Source organism: Dryobates pubescens, chromosome 12 (genome assembly GCF_014839835.1).
Source record: "Dryobates pubescens isolate bDryPub1 chromosome 12, bDryPub1.pri, whole genome shotgun sequence".
Taxonomy (NCBI): domain Eukaryota; kingdom Metazoa; phylum Chordata; class Aves; order Piciformes; family Picidae; genus Dryobates; species Dryobates pubescens.
The window spans coordinates 31,735,227-31,752,033 of record NC_071623.1 but is presented as its reverse complement, the minus strand read 5'-3'; the positions used below and the strand labels follow the sequence as shown (position 1 = coordinate 31,752,033).

Genomic DNA, 16,807 nt, shown 5'->3' with positions numbered 1-16,807 from the left:
TTAAACTTTGCTTTATCACAGTCACTGGAATCACTGCAATACAGAAAGCACAGGTAAATTTAAAAACAGTTTTTCTGTCTCCAGTGTCACTGAAGAAATGGTAGACACTGGAAAAAAAATCTTATGAGAGCTGGATTATGACAGGCTATTCTGCTACAGCACAGATGCTGCTTCCTTTCAAAAAGTAGTAACTCTCCCTTCCCCCATCTGCTTAGGCCTTCCCTTAGGCCAGCTTCCACAGTGAGTATTATTTCATACTCAGGACAGAGAGTATTTGTTGTGCTCCATAACAAAACAAAACAAAAGTCACACAACCCCCCCTACAAAAGTACTTGGGTTTTTGTGTGTGGAGTTACAAAGTGCTGTAACGAAGGAAATAAAGTGCAATTAAGCATACCCTGCTGATGACAGAAATCATTATGAAAACTTTCACTGTAGCCAGCTTTGGGTAAAGTAATAAATGAATTACCAGTGTTCACTACACACCATGCTGTGAGTTATATGGCATATGGGAAGGAGAAGTAGCACTAACATTCAGAAGGGGGTATGAGTTACAAACTTAAGAGTAATAATTTAGGAGATGCTGTGGTGAAGTATCTAGGAGCTGAAAAGGTTGTAAACCATGACTGAAAAGCATTCAAAAGAGGCCTCTCAATAAATGTTCTCACGAGGTGTACAAACAAAGCAAAATTGCCAGCCCTTAAATAAAAGTGTTAAATGCTGGTCTACAGGCATGGTCAGGCTAGTGATCAGTTGCCTTGGCTATTCGGTGGCCTGTCCAAAAACAAGACGTGCTGATAGCCGTTAAAAAAAATTCCACAGCAATCTACCTGTGCTATTTATTATTTAGAGCTGCATGAGGATCAGCTGAATTAATCTTACTTTGTTTGGGAAGCTTTGTGTCCAGTGAAGCGACATTTTGCTGTACAGACATGGTGTTTATGAGAACTCATGGACGCCCCCGGAGTCTTGTTTTGCTGAGCTTGTTGGTGAGCACGCCAGCACTCTATCAAACAGTCGAGAAATTTATTCCAGCACTCATGATGACACCAAATCTGGCTGGGGCGGGAGAAAGGGGGAGCGAAGGGGGGAAGGGGCGGCACGGAGTGGCGGTGGTGGCGGCGTTGTGTGTGGGAATGCAGGGTTCACCAGGCAGCAGACACACTGAAAATGACATCAGAGGCACTAAGAAAACAAACTGGGAACCGCCGAACGACGGCAGACACACGTCTCCTGCCTGCTCTGCCCAGCACTGCCGGAGAGGTCGGCTCCGAGAGTTCATTTCCTTTACTGACAGTTCTCCCTAACCGCACCGCCCCGTCTCTCAGCAGCATGGGTGGCTCCGCCAGCGCCGCGGCCCAGGCCTGGCTGTCGTTCGTTCCGCCGCGCTGCCGCTGCCCGTCCCGACACTCCAAACCGTTTTTGGTAGAACGACTCTTTTTACACTCCCGCTCACCTCCCCTCCTGCGGTTACCCCGCTGCGGGCTGCGAAACTAAGACCCCCGCTTATCCGTGCCGAGGGGACGCGCGAACAGATGTCGCCCCAGCACCCCTTCTCCTCGACTGCCGCAGCCCCCGGGGCACCAGGGGCCCCGATATTACCGCACTGGGCACCGCGGGGTAAAGCATGGCACGGCCCAGGCTACTCGCACGGCCAGCGGGGAGGGGCGGCGATGACGGCCGCCTCCCGGCTCCGGCGGGCTGCCCCGGCCGGTGGGCGGCGCCGGGCGGTGAGAGGCAGGGGGCGCATCCCCCGCCCGCCCGCGCCGGCCCCCTCCACGGGTGTATATAGCAGCGGCACGGCGCGGATTCGGTGCCGTGCAAGATGGCGGCCGCCGGTACGCAGCCACCGAAACTGCAGCAACTGCTGGAACGGGACCCCTACCTGGCCCCTTTCAAGGCGGACTTCCAGCGCAGGTACCGGCCCGCCCGCCAGCGGCCTAGGCCTGTGCCGCGGGGAGGGGTGCACCGCCTCGGCATGGTTAGGGGCGGCGGGCGAGCAGGCGGCGACCGCCCGCCTCTGGGGGTGCCGAGGCGTGCGGTGTCCCCTCCCCCTCCCTTCTTTCCCCTCCCTTCTTTCCCCTCCCCGTCGCAGCGTGGGGTTGTCCTTCAGCCAGCGCCGAGGCCGCTCCGCTTTCCGCGCCGGTGGTGGCGTGGGGGCAGGAGCTTGAGAGGGGTTATAGCGGCGACCCTTCTAATTGCGACATCTCCACTGCGGGCGGAGCCGTGACTGGGCTTCGGCGGGGCCTCAGCAGCCCAGTAGGGCGCGGTGCTATAGGAAGGCCTCCATCGTGGGCCTCTCCGCCGGCGTCGCTAGTGTTGTGAGAGGCTGAGCCGTCCCGTTCCCTGTGGCCTCTCTCGGCCCTTAAGCAACTTCGTTGTGCCCCTTGGGCTCGCTTAAAAGCGACATCTTCTTGTCACGGCGGGGCGGGGGCTGGTCCCCGGGCGAGGCTGGCATGTGAAGGGCTGGCAGGTGCGCCGCGGGGGTCAGCGCCGCGGACGGCGGGTTGCCGAGCAGCTGTCGTCAATAAAAGTGTTTCTGAGCCCATCTGTGGTAGCCTGTAAATAAACTAGTTCTGAAGCAGTTCAGGTGCGTTTTTCGTTATCCTCGACTCCTCAGCTCCGCTGTTCGGCACACCTCCAATCGATTAACAGTGGAGCGAGCGTAAAGCTTGCTTCAGGTTGCCGTTATGAGCATCCTGTTTTCGCCTGGTCGGGAACTGCGACACCAGCCCTCTGGCTGGGACGAGCCGGCAGGCCTGGGCAAGAGCTTGCCAGGAGCAGCTCAGGCAGGGGTGACCTGTGTCCTGCAGAGCCAAACTGTCGGCCTTGAAAGAGTTCTGAAACTTTACCAGCCCACTGGAAATGAGAGATTCTGTGGTGTGACTTTAGATGCTGCATTTCACTAGTGGTCTTTCGGTAAAACTGTACTGGCCAATGCTCTATACCCCAGAAGTCTCAGACACTCCCCGTATGTGGGAGGGGAAGTTAGGGAATTTGGCACTTTATTTTTTTTCTTCCTTGAAGGTATTTCGATTTTGCCATGATTGTACCACACAATACTTTTGGCTTAGCATCAGCAGGTGTCCCATTGGGTTCTGGAAAAGAATAGTGGTAAAGCTAGATCTTATAAAATGGGATTAGGGATTAAGTAAAGCACTAAGCTAATTTACAAAGCATTTCCCTCAAACTGTAATCTCTTAATGATAGAATAACTGTATTTTAAACAATGGGTTTGGGCGAGCTTGTGGTAATGGGTGCAATGCTGTAAAACACCTGATTCTTTCAGGGAGGTGCCAAGGTGTAGGAAGTAATAAATAGGCTTCATTAAACCCATTCATTAAAACAGTTGGGCTTCCTGAATGTGCCTGCTGTCTAAATGGACACATTGTGGATTGTGAGGTTTGTATTTCTAAGGAGAATATGGCTGTGCTGAATACAGTAAGTTTGCAGAAAAAATTGTGTATTTCTCGGGTTCATCCACCTTTAGACCAGTACTTTAGTTGATCCCATTTGTAACTTGTCTCTTCCTGGCTTCTGAACCTTGTCACTTACATAGAGTTATTGTGGAAACAAGTATACTGTTACTTAGCTTGAAAGAATAAAGGGATACTTTAGTGATAACCTACAATAAAATAAATGTTTTAATCTAAGACCAAACAACAAGCCTGTCTTGTCTGTGATCCTGTGGATGGTAGAGAGTGGCAAGGATGCAGAATGTATGCATAGGGAAATGCTCATCCCAGCTTCTATGAGTTGTGATCCTGTATTTAAAAGCTTCAGGTATGTGTGTGGTTCTTTTTTTATCCAGAGGTGCTCAGGAGAAAGGTTGCAAAGTTCCTAACTGCTGGTTGTGTGAAGAAATCTTTCATCTGGGGTGTTCTGAGTCTCCAGTATGTTAGTTGTGTGCATTAGTGGATCAGCTGTCAGTTGCTTACCGTGACCTCATCATAAGCAGGGCAGGAGGGTTAATTCCTAGTAGATACTTGGTTTTGGCAATTGATTTACTCCTTTACAGTAGGAAAACTGGATAGAAATACCACTCAGATGCTGAACAAATAACAATCTGTTGCTTATTACTTCTAACATTACTAGCTGTTTTTTTGTCTCTCCCTGCCTTTGCTCCTGGTGTCCCTGCTGGGTGGCATTTTTTGCAACTTGAGTGGTTTAAACAGCAAAGATACAAATAGTGTCCCAGTTCAGAGGCTGGGTTGTTCCTGATAGAGGGGACAGGAGGCAACTGTTGTGCCTGGCACCCTGTAGCACCATAATTTTACTGGAATTAGGGGGCTTTGAGAAAGAAGTGAACCAGACTTGAGCAAATAAAATATGTGGGTACTTTTCCTGCAGTAGTCTAAATTTCTTCTTGGAGTTTGCAGTGATTTTGATGTGACTTAAAGTAATTAAGAACTGTTAGGAATTATGTGCCTTGCAGTTATCATGCTGTATATTGCCTGGAGAAATAAAAACTGGAGATTCTGAGAGAGGTTTAAGGATGCTTGAGAAACAAAGCTTTTTAAACATTTGTCTGTGCTGTTCCTATACTATACTTTGTGCAAAACCATTAAAATAGTTGTGCCTTTGTCTGACTTAGTAACAGTATGTCCTTCTATAGAAGGGAGGAGAAATAAAAGATTTAGAGTCTAGTGCTGGCAGTGACATCAGCAAATTGTTGACTCACCCTTTGGGCTTGAATATGTCAGCTGTTTTAGCCATGGCACGCTATTGGCATAGCCAGTGCTAGTGGAAATGTTGTAAGTGCTTATGCATGACTGTTGTAGGAGGCACAGTTGAGCTGATGGTTTAGTCTTGCACTCCAAGCAGGGCTGCTTACAGTTTTGGGTTGGATTGCTTAGGACCTTGGGTTGTGCTGGATCTCTGATGTGCTTCCACAAGCCTCCTTGGGCAGCTCTCCTTGTGTTTGGCTACCCTCACTGAAAATTGCTTTTAATACTATAGTTTTTCTTGTGAATTTGTCCATTGTCTCTGGCCTTTTTTTTTTTCCCCCTGTGTATCTTAGCTTAAGACTGTAAGGAAATATCAGCAACCCATTCCTCCTCAAAATTAGCTTTTTCATATCTGGTTTGAAGAAATCCATCTCTTGGGCTCTTCCTAACAGTTGTCAACCAGAAAAGGTAAGTTAAGGAAAAAATCTACCTGCTGCCATGAGCAAGAATGGCAGATTAGTAGGAACAGATGAGGAGAAGGCTGAGGTTCTCAGTGCTTTTTTATGTTTGCCTTTATTGGCAACCTCTTTCCTCATACCTCCCAAAGTGGAAGGACCATAACCTGGGGATTAGGGGAACAGAGTCCCTCCCACTGTAAGTGAAGACAAGCTATGTGACTACCTGAGGATCCTGATCATACCCAAGTCTGAGGGATGTGAGATGCATTCCAGAGTCCTGAAGGAATTGTTTGATGTAGTGGTCAGGTTACTCTCCATCATATTTGAAAAGCCATGATGGTCACTTGAAGTCCCTGGTGACTGAGAGAGAAATATTACACCTATTTTTAGGAAGGGTAGAAAGGAGGACCCTAGGAGCTACCATCCTGTTAGCCCTCCATTTATGCCAGGGAATATCATGGAACAGATCCTCCTAGGAATGTCAACAAGGCACATGAAGAATAGGGAGGTGGTTTGAGACAACCAGCATGGCTTTACTAATGGCAAGGCCTGCCTGACCAATCTGTGATCTTTCTACAATGGAGTGACTACATCAGTGGACCAGGGAAGAGCAATAGATATCATCTATCTGGACTTGTGCAAGGCCTTTGATGTGGTCTGCCACAATGTCCTCCTCAAGTTGGAGAGATGTGGATTTGAAGGGTGGACTGTTCAGTGGATAAGGAATTGTCTGGATGGTCACATCTAGAGGATAGTGGTCAATGGCTCAATGTCCAGATGGAGATGGGTGACACGTGATGTCCCTCAGGGCTCCATACTGGGCCTGGTGCTGTTTTTCAGTATTATCATCAATCAGCTAGACAGTGGGGTTGAGTACACCCTCTGCAACTTTGCAGATGGCACCAAGCTGAATGGTGTGATCAATATGCCAGATGAAAGGGATGTCATCCAGAGGGACCTGTAAAAGCTGGAGGAGTGGGCCTAGGTGAACCTCATGAGGTTCAACAAGGCAAAGTACAAGGTACATGGCAGCATGTCTAATCCTGAGATCTTTGACCTTTCTTCTTCATTTCTTTTTGAAGGGGATGTTGAAGTATAGACAGGCTTTACTTTGCATCAACTTGAATTGCACAGTGTAGCAGTATGACACTGATTCACTTTAGGAATTGCCAGATTCATGGTGAAATCAATCATCATGTTGCCTCAAGTTCTGAAAATACTCCTTTTGATTGCAAGGACTTTCTCCTTTAACTTCTCAAAGTATAACTTCTTTGAACACCTGACTCTTTTTTGCTTGTTTTTGTTTTCTTTAATAAAATACTGAGCTAGTTCATGGGTGCTTTGGGAACCAAGGGCTTCTGTAAGTAATGATGTCTAAAATGTGATGATAGCACCTGGTTAAGTTCTAAGCAGGAAGTAGAGACTACCATAGTTAAGTGAGTGACTGAGAGGAAGAACTGGTCTTCTGGGCACATTCCCTTCTCAGTTCTTTGTCATTCATGGGCTTATTATTGCAAATGGTATTTATGGAGGGGGAAAAAAGAAATCTGTAATTGTTTTCCATTCTCTGAATGCCCAAATTTAACCCTGAGTTGGGGAGTGGTAGTTTCTTTGGGAAGGTAGGCAGTTCTTGTTATTGATAGATGTATAATCTAGATATAGTAAACCACTCAGCCTTGACCCAAACACTGTTCAGGGCTTGAAACAATTTACTTAAAAAAACCCAAACAAACAAATACTCTTCCCTGCTGCCATCCCCTAGCATCCCCTATGTTTGCATAGGATATCACTGTGGTACATTGTTTGGCCATCTGTGATGTGTTTTCCCACAAGTGTTTTGTTAACTCCCATGTGTTATTTGGGCTGAAGGCTTTGTATAATTTTGTATGGGCTTAATTGCATTTTATGGAGTTATAAAGTGGTATTGGAAAGTGCTGCCCTTGAGAATTTTCTGCTCTAGCAACATGTCTGGTTTGGTGGAGTTTACCAGCTCCTTCAGTTGCCCCTAAGCTAACTATGTAGACCTCAGTGGAAACTTTTCTAATAGTTTAATTTATAGAGTAAATAGGTTGCAGTATTGGTGCAAAACTAAATCTTCACTTGAAATCTCACATTCATACATTGTTGGTTGATTGTGGTGTTTTTGTGTGGTGTCTCATAAGTTCAGTCAGCTTCTGAACATCTGATTCCAGAGTCCTATAGAAGCCAGTGCTCTTGTGCATGGGAATTGCTAACCCTCACAAGCATAGCTGACTGCATCACTGACCTTTAATTTTTGAGTCTGTGAGGAAGTGGCTACATAGGCCAATGCACACCTAATATATGCATATCTGGTTGTAGTCCTCATCAAAAAATTGAAATTGGCAGTTGTCTTAATAGCTGCTAGTCTTAAAACAAGACATGAAAGGATTAGGATGCAGGCATGGCACTTTGTTAAATGGTTTAACTCAGAAGTAAAAGGGTCGAACCAAACCAGTGAGTTAACCTGTCTTATCTTCCCAATACAGAAGTGAGGGAGAAGTAACACACAAACACTCAGGATTGAGACAGAGTGAGATAAGAATAGAGTTTACTGAGCAAAATCAGATAAACATAGTATAAAATGCATAATTACCTTAGCCTATTTGCAGAAAAACCACAGCACAGAGCAGCAGCAAACAGAAGCAAGTGAGCCAAAAGCCAAAGCTAGAACACTACTCCCCCCCCCCCCCAATCCCTCCTTGTCCTGCTGACATCCCAGTGGAAAAGACAACACCTAAAAAACGTGGAATCTAGAAGCAGCAACTGGAAAAGGAAGCCTCCCATGTTACAATCTGAACTTCAATCCCCCTAATACTTTGCTCCATCCAGTACTTCCATATTTTAAGCTGTTTTGACTGCAGCATGGTATGAATAACAGCAGCAGATTCAACTCAGTCCATGACATTCTCCACTCCTTATTCTATACCATCTGCATTGTGCCCAGCAGCAACCAACATCAGTGTACATCATACATCAGTCACTGTTCGTTCTCACTCAAAATGAGACCACTTTGCTGTGCACAGAAGACTTCTCACTGCAGATGCTCTATAGCTCCACTCTGTTCTAGTGCACTCTAGATCAGTCTGTGACCAGTCTAAAGAGGGGGGCTGTGTTTCCACTCCTGGGGCAGTTGAGTCCAGTGACTCCTTCTACCCCTCTAAGTGAAACTGTGGCTTGCATTCTACTGCTTGGCTTCCAACACATGTAGGAGTGGAGATCCCTCTGTCACACCAGAAATACAGATGCATTTCACCTCTTCAGCCTGCCAAGCTCAGTTCTGTACAGTCCAATAAATCTAGTTGTCCCTCTCCTCCATCTGTTTGGAGGCAGGATCCCCTTAAGTCTGCCTAGGATTGCTTGCATCTTGTGAATATGCTTTGGGAGTCCCTTCAGGAGGACCAGAATTGGTATCAGTTTGTCTGCTGTTTTTGCACTGGAAACTGAGGCAGCATTCTTCAGGGCAGAATTCCCCTGTAATTCATGTGTGTGGGTTTTCCCATGGTCATGCAAGTCAAATCACAATGTACACTCTGGTGTGTATCTCCCAGATTCTTTCCCTTGGGCTGCTCCTTATGGCTGAAACATTGGAACATACAAGTGGGCAATAAAACATGTTCTCTGTGAGTTGGTGGACCTCTTGGGACTGTGCCTTCACAGCTGAAAGAGGCCTGGACAGAGGAGAGGTTGTCTTTCTGAGGCCTTGTGTTTGTTTCATTTACTGTTTGTCCTTGGCCATCTTCCAAACTCAGAGATGAGAACTGAGCAAGCAGCCCTGGCTCTTTCTCTTGTTCCTGTGATGGCTCTTGTTTGTCCCTACCTTTTGCAGGACAAGCTGCTTTCCCTCTAGGCTTCTTTTCTGTACAGGAGGACCAGATGCTGGTACAGGCTGGTTCTCTGCTGCAGCTTTGTCTGCTGGCCTAGAGACCTTCTCTTGTTCCTGAGCACTGAGCACTGATGAGAAGGGTTTGATACACATGTGCTAGTCCCCAGCACACTGCAGTGATTTAGTTCTCTTGGGAGCTCCCAGGATGCCAACAGACTTTTTGTAAATATTTCACCAGCCTGTCAGGATTCTGCACTTGCTCAGGGTGAATTTCCAAACCACCAGAGGACTCCTCTGCTCTTAAGAACTTCCTCATACACTCCCCCACACCCTGCCTCTTGTCATTACTCAGCATTGGGGCAGATACCCCAGTGATGTTCTCGAGAAAGTCCTAGGTTGTTCTAAAAAAATCTGGCATGTGGGATCCAACACAGGAGCATCAGAGCTGAAAACCATTCCCCTGAGATAAAGCTTTTCAGCAGAAGGAATAGATACAGAATGCCAGCACATCGGTGCCAGCCACTGGCAGAAAGCAAATACCCCAACACAGCAAACACAGCACAGGAAAAAAAACAAACCCAAACACAACTCTCTTAACAAGCTGCAAGCCTTAATTGAATGCTCTTGTTATCTCCCTTTTTGTTATCCCAGTCCCTTTGTCTCTTGCCAAAAAATCTGAGTGTCTTAATTAAGGCAGCTGCTTTTGTTACCTCACATTGGAGCACCAAAAAATATGTGATGGTTTAAAGCCAAACTAGCCTGTATATGAATCAAAACTAAGTCTTCTCTGGGAAGGAGAGGAGAGGACCTCTCTGCTCTGTTATGAAGTGCTACCTCATTGCCCTCTACAACTACCTGAAAGGTGGTTGTGGCCAGGAAGGGGTTGGTCTCTTCTCCCAGGCAGCCAGCAGCAGAACAAGGGCACACAGTCTCAGGCTGCGCCAGGGGAGGTTTAGACTCGGAAGTGAGGAGAAAGTTCTTCACTGAGCGAGTCGTTCGTCATTGAATGTGCTGCCCAGGGAGGTGGTGGAGTCGCCGTCCCTGGAGGTGTTCAAGAGGGGATTGGATGTGGCACTTGGTGCCATGGTCTAGTCATGAGGTCTGTGGTGACAGGTTGGACTCGATGATCCTCGAGGTCTCTTCCAACCTTAGTGATACTGTGATCTGAGGATGTTAGAGGGAGTCCTGGTAGACAGTAATGATTAAGGGAATAGAACATACATGCTATGAGGAAAGGCTGAGAGACCTGGGGCTATTTAGCCTGGATAAGAGAAGGCTGATAGGGGATCTGATCAATGTTTACAAATATCTGAAGGGTGGGTGTCAATATGGGGCCACTCTGTTTTCAGTGGTGTCACGTCATAGGACAAGGGGCAGTGGACACAAACTGGAACACAGGAAGTTCAGCTTCAACAGGAGGAAAAACTTTACTGTGAGGATGCTGGAGCACTGGAACATAAAGGTTGTAGAGTCTCCTACTCTGGGGACTTTCCAAACCTGCCTGTGGCCTGCCCTGGGTGAACCTGCTCTGTCAGGGGAATTGGACTCGATCTCCAGAGCAACTTTCCAACCCCTACCATTCTGTGATTGTAACAGTGAAGAAAAGCTTTGTCTTGCTGAATGCTGCTGAAAAGTATTAATGCATGTTGGTTTACCATTTCCAAACTTCTAATAAAGGCAGCATTCTTGTTATGGAGATCTTCCCTAAATTCTTATCATACCTCATCCCCCTATTCAGTTTCGCTGTTTATGTATACAGACCTCTTTCCTCCCTGTCTCTTCTACTTACCCCCAATATAGCTTCCAATTGCAGCTGCTCTTTCAATCTTGTGTCTTCCACAGAAGCAGCTCCTTTGCACTTGTGCAGCACCACATCTGAAACCTTGCCATTGGTGCTGCAGTGTACTTTGTGCTTCTGAAATTTGCTTAATAGAGTTATTAATTATCTTAAAAAAGAAAGTGATGTCTTGAGGCAGTGTGTCAAGTACAAAAAGATTGGGATTTTTTTAAATTTTAAAATGTTTAAAACATGAGGCTTCCTCTGGGAAAAAAAAACACTCATTCTGCCAAAACCCCTTCTTTGTTCTAATAGGGCTGCCTCTGCCTCAAGTATCTGACAGCTTATTTGACATTGTTATAGTTCCTCATGTTAACAAGGTGAAGGACAGTTTTTAGTGCTGTGCTGTAACTAATAGGCCTCCAAGATCAGAACAACAAAATCTGCTTAACCTCATGGTGCTGTTGGAAGCACCTTACCACTAAATATTACCTGGACACTACTGGTGATTAAATTCTAGTGTAGGCCCTTAATAGCTGGGAATTGATGTCTAAAGACCTAGCTAGTGACCCAAGGACCCAAGTCAACTGGTTCACTTATGTGGACATCTTTAAATTGTTCCATTGATCTGGATATTTCTAATGCTGAATTTATTTTAACCTACTTTTGTCTTGTGCTTAAGGGAAAGAAAAGCACCTCCTTTAATCATGCAGCTCTGGTTCTGTTGACTGATGTTACTTGAAGGCTGTGATAGCCCTCATGTTTTCTCTTTATGTCCTCCCCTATTTTCTTTGGAGCTGTTGCTCAGGTGTAATATACTTTTGGCTCCCTTGTATTCTTGCTGTTCTAATGTGCTTCACCTGACTTTGTGCTAGCATGTCTGCCCTGGTGATCAGTGTTAGAGAAAATAGTCTCACTGTGAGACCTAAAGATCAGTAAGGGTAGAGCTGTTCTCCCCAAAGCAGAGCAGCACTGCTAGAAGGTTATGGTAAGTTTGAAAAAAATAAATAAATCATTGTTATCCTAGACCTGGAAAAGGAATTGAGTGATGCTGAGATACACAACTTCTAAGTCTCTAGTTCATGAAACAGAAATGTGAGGTTTCAGCAGCTGTATGTGAACTGGTGTTACACTGAAGAATTTGTTATTTGCTATTTTTGTACTTCACAGTCCTTAAAGGGAGGTTGGGATCTGGCTTCTGCTACTTAAAAGAGACCCTGGTGTGAGACAGCAAAGTCAAGATTGTCCTTTATGGCAGGAGTAGAAAAGTGGAGAAATCCTGCTAAAGTAATACTTCAGGAGATGATGGACTTCAAGTTTATCAGCATTTTGCCACCTTTTTGATCAAGAAAAGGCCTATAGGAACGTGGGTAAGCTAACAGGTACAAGCAGGCTTCGTTGATCTTGAAGGGTGGTTAATATCATTATGAAGATGTGCTACTAGAAGAGACATGGGTTTTCTATTTATTTTCAAAGGCAAGCTGATAGAGAAGTTTCTTTAGGAGACATTTGTACAAATGGAAAATGAACTTCAGTGCTGGTCATGAATAGACTTTGCTAAGTTTATTGCAGGTAGCGTGGGGAACTTCTTTTTTGGGGTGCAAAATAATGCATTAGGTGGTTGTTAAACTCTGTGCCAGCTGTGTGTGGGGAGTCAGGTTTATATTTTGAGGGCCTTTTTCCTGATATGTTACTGATAGGCAGGCTCCATGTGCAGGATGCGTGCCTCCAGGCATTCCCCATGGTCATACGTGAATGTGATGTCATCAACAGATGATGTGTTGGCATTTGATAAGATGATTTGGAGCAAAGGCAAAAATGCCAGGGGGAATTGTCTAAAAATCTCCTATTAAAATCATGCTGAGTTACTCTGTTTTAAATGAGAACATGCTGCACTGCTGCAAGTGTTTGGAAATGGCCCATCTAGAATGAATTCACTGCATAAACATAGGAGTCAGCAGCTCATTTTAGCAGCTTTAGGGGCCATCGTGATTGTACTGTACCTGCTATCCCAGCAAAATAACAGAGGTTTAATAAGCTCTGTTGTATGTGCCATACTTAAGCAGATACCTTAGCTATTTCATGCTGTCAAAAATATCCTTGGACATCCCTATTTATGCAAGCAAGACCTACTGTTAACATCATTATTTGATACCTGTTGTGGTAGATACCCACAGCATAAATGTTCCTGATTTGACAGGGATTGGTGAGCCATGAGTTAATGCTCTCCAGTCTAAGACTTATGCACCTCATTTTGAAATTACGAATTATTGATTGCTTTCAACAAGGCTTAATCTGTCCTGCATAAACAGTTCATTCTGCTAAATGCTACTCCTGTTGGAAATCCTTAGCTTAGTAGCAAGAGCAAGTGTTGCTTTGGTGTGACAGCTGCTGGGTTTTGTGGGGGGTGTTTCCCGAGAAAGTCTGAGCAGCATGCTGCTTCTAAGTGCTTGCACAATAGCTTTGTGTTTTCTTGCACAAATGGTACCAGTGACTGCATTAAAAGTATTTGTGAAATAGGTATGCTGGTTTGGGTCAGGAGTTGATGCCTGGGGTCTCCAGAAGTTAAAGCTCAAATTCACCATTTGTGAGCAGTAGAAATTAGAACCACTGAAAGTATCACTATTTGTGTGCTTTGTAGATAAAGGTAAGAACTGAAGGGGAATAAATACCTGCTGTCAGGTCACAGATCTTTCTTCAGTTTGTATTTTGATTGAACTTGTCATCTGATGTTGCCTTCTGCTCTCCTCACCCTGCCAAAACCCTTATACCTAAGAAAAATGGGGTGGGGGAAATCTTCCCTTTGTAAGAAGGAAGGGAACAGATCTGAAAAAAGACATGCTTTACAACTGCAGTTCCTGTTTGGACTACAGGCTTTTTTGAGAATGTTAAAAGTAGTGGAGAACAAGGTGAAAGAAACATTTGCATGCTGAGTGAGCCAGGAGACTCAAATTGTTGTCTGAACAAACAAATCCTCTCAGTTATGATGAACTCTCAAGTTTTAACTTAATCTTTGGGAAGCTCATGAATCATTCTGTATTTCCAATGCAATAGGTGGATGTTGTTTGTTCTAAAACATTTTGGTTTGGAGCACTAAACAGTATGTGTTTTCTCCTACCAGTGGCATGTGCTCTGTTAATGTCTTTATGAGGTTTTCCCATTGAAACAGTCTGTTGGAAAAGGTTTTTTCATGTCCTTTTTTTGCATAGGGGTAGGATGTGTTCTGTAAAGTTTTCATTCTCAGTTGAAAGAGGAAGTGATTTAGAAAAAAACAGCCTACAAAATTCCCCAACTGGCCTAGCAATGACTTCCAACTTTTTCATGTAGCAGTTGGTATGGTGCCTGCACTTCCTTCTCCCTTCTGCTCCATTATTTGGGAAGCTAAAAAGCTGTATTTACATGCCCCACCCCACACTTTTTTTCCCAGTTAGGGTGCTACCTTCTTTGCCCTTGTGCTTCCTTTGTTGAGCTCAGGGCTACTTTCTTGCCGCTGCCTAGCAGTTGTTTTGAAGAACAGCAGGTCCTTGTGGGATACTAAACTAATTTCAGTGTGTAGCACCAGTGGAAAATTACCTTTTATTGACAAACTCTGGAGGGATGAAGAGAAGCTGCAGGAGAGTATAGTATTTAGGTCTGTATCTACTGTCTAAGCAGATTGTTTTCCCTTTCTTAAAGTAAATCTAAGTAGGCATTACTGTCTGTTTTTTTTGGGCAGTAATAGAGGAAGCTTCAAGTCATAGAATCATAGAATTGTTAGGGTTGGAAGGGGCCTCAAGGATCGTCTAATTCCAACCCCCCTGCCATGGGCAGGGACCCCTCACACTAGATCAGGTTGCTGAGAGCCACATCCAGCCTGGCCTGAAAAACCTCCAGGGATGAGGCTTCTACCACCTCCCTGAGCAACTTGTGCCAGTGTCTCATCACCCTCATGGGGAAGAACTTCTTCCTAACATCCAATCTGAATCTACCCATTTCTAGTTTTGTTCCATTCCCCCTAGTCCTATCACTACCTGACACCCTAAAAAGTCCCTCCCCAGCTTTCTTATAGGCCCCCTTAAGATACTGGAAGGCCTCAGAACCTTCTCTTCTCCAGACTGAATAGTCCCAACTCTCTCAGCCTGTCCTCATAGGAGAGCTGCTCCAGCCCTCCAATCATCCTCATGGCCCTTCTCTGGATATGCTCCAGCACCTCCAGATACTTCCTGTAATAGGGCCTCCAGACCTGGATGCAGTACTCCAGGTGGGGTCTCACCAGAGCAGAGTAGAGGGGGAGAATCACTTCCCTTGACCTGCTGGCTCTGCTTCTCTTGATGCAGCCCAGGATGTGATTGGCTTTCTGGGCTGCAAGTGCACACTGGTGACTCATGTTGAGTTTCTCATCCACCAACACCCCCAAGTCCCTTTCTTCAGAGCTGCTGTCAAGTCAGTTGCTGCCCTTCGTGTATCAGTGCTTGGGATTGCCCTGACCCAGATGCAGGACCTTGCATTTGGTCTTGTTGAACCTCATGAGGTTGCCATGGGCCCACCTCTCCAGCCTGTTAGGGTCCCTCTGGACGCCATTCCTTTCCTCTTGGACATGGACCCATTGACAGCCACTCTTTGGGTTTGGCCATCAAGCCAGTTCTTTATCCAGTGAATGGTCCAGTCATAAAGTGGTTTTAAAAAAGCGATGAAGGTGGCAGTTTCAAAAGGTTCTTGTCTCTCCTTTCCTTCTTGCACACAGTGTATGTATTTTTCTGGGGTTTTTGGTTGTTTGTGGTCTTTTGGGATTGTTTTTTTTGTTTTCCCCTTTTCTTTTGAAATAGCAACAAAGAGGTTTTTAATAGTAATGTTACTGAGGTGTAGTTTGAATGCAATTATAGTAATTAGTTCATCCAGACAAAAAATGATAGCTAGTACTAGTTAGCATTAACATTTCTGTGCCACACTCCTTTGGATTTCCTTTGTGCAACCAAAGGTTTGGACAGAATCTTTTGTTATTTTTTTTTCTGGATGCTGGAGTTCATGAATCTGATTTATTTATTGCTTCACTTAAATTCTAGACATTAATGTAAGTAGAACTACCTGAAAACTGGGGACTACCTCTGTGTCTCCCTTCTCAGACCTCATAGTTTTAGGTGCCACATAATTGTGATGCTAGGTGTAGGTAGAACTTTCCCCAGGTTTCAAAGTGCTTTTTCTGTTAGGTGGCATGAGGTGCCTTTTTAGGTATTTATTCATTTATTTGTTTAGAGAAAGGAGCCTTGGGTTATAATGTCAGTGTATAAAAGTGGAATATATAAAATGTGTGTTTTTCTCATGATGATAAAAAGCTCTGTTTTGCAGGGGGGTGAGAGTGGGGAGGGTCAGAGATGTCTACTGCCTGACTTAAAAACCCCCACACTTTTCCTTTGAAGGAAAGCCATCAGCCACTTCTTCCATGATGAAAGGATGAAAAACTGGTGTTCATAGTACAGCCATTAAATCAGTCCTTGACACCTTTAACTGGTAGAAGATATTTTTAGGCTGCACAATTGGTAAAATTAAGAAGACCAGAGTCAATTTGTGTATGGAGATATTTCAACTATTTATTCTGGGAATGACATGAAAAGCTTTGCTAAGAGATTAGGTACCTATATAGATCTAATGGTTACTCTTACTTTAAGCCTAAATAGCCCTTGGATATCAACTATTTTAGCACAGCCAGTAAATCAGGAATGTTGTTCCTGCACAGCAGCAGTGACTGGATTGAAGTATCTTTGCTTTCTGCATAGAATCTCTATGGGTCATGAAGTTACAGACTGTTATAAGATAATGAGTGATATCTTTGAGTGTGACTGTCAGCCTGTACATACATATTTTGGTAAAGCTATTTTAAGTAGTAGAGATAATGACATGAGCAATATGTATGCTTACTTTAATACCAGAAACAAAAAAATCCCTCTGGGCCTCTGAATTACAGAACAAGAGGTAAGGCACCACTTCCCTTATATGATAAATAAAGTATTGCCATTCCAAGTAGGAATCAGACTGAGTGTTCAGCAGCAGTCATGGTTGACTTTGATTTCTAACTTAAAGTGGA

General features: G+C 44.9%; 1 protein-coding gene across 2 annotated transcripts in view; it reads left to right on the top strand.

Annotated features, from left to right (window-relative positions):
• The first annotated feature begins 1,696 nt into the window (after nt 1-1,696).
• Nucleotides 1,697-16,807, top strand: part of GBE1 (1,4-alpha-glucan branching enzyme 1) — a 136,301-nt gene continuing 121,190 nt past the window's right edge. The window contains exon 1 of one of the 2 annotated variants that reach the window (XM_054166109.1): nt 1,697-1,917. In XM_054166109.1, the coding sequence (XP_054022084.1) occupies nt 1,826-1,917 (92 nt within the window). In that variant the 5' untranslated portion in view covers nt 1,697-1,825. The remainder of the gene's footprint in view (nt 1,918-16,807) is intronic. The other variant, XM_054166110.1, reaches the window with a different exon arrangement.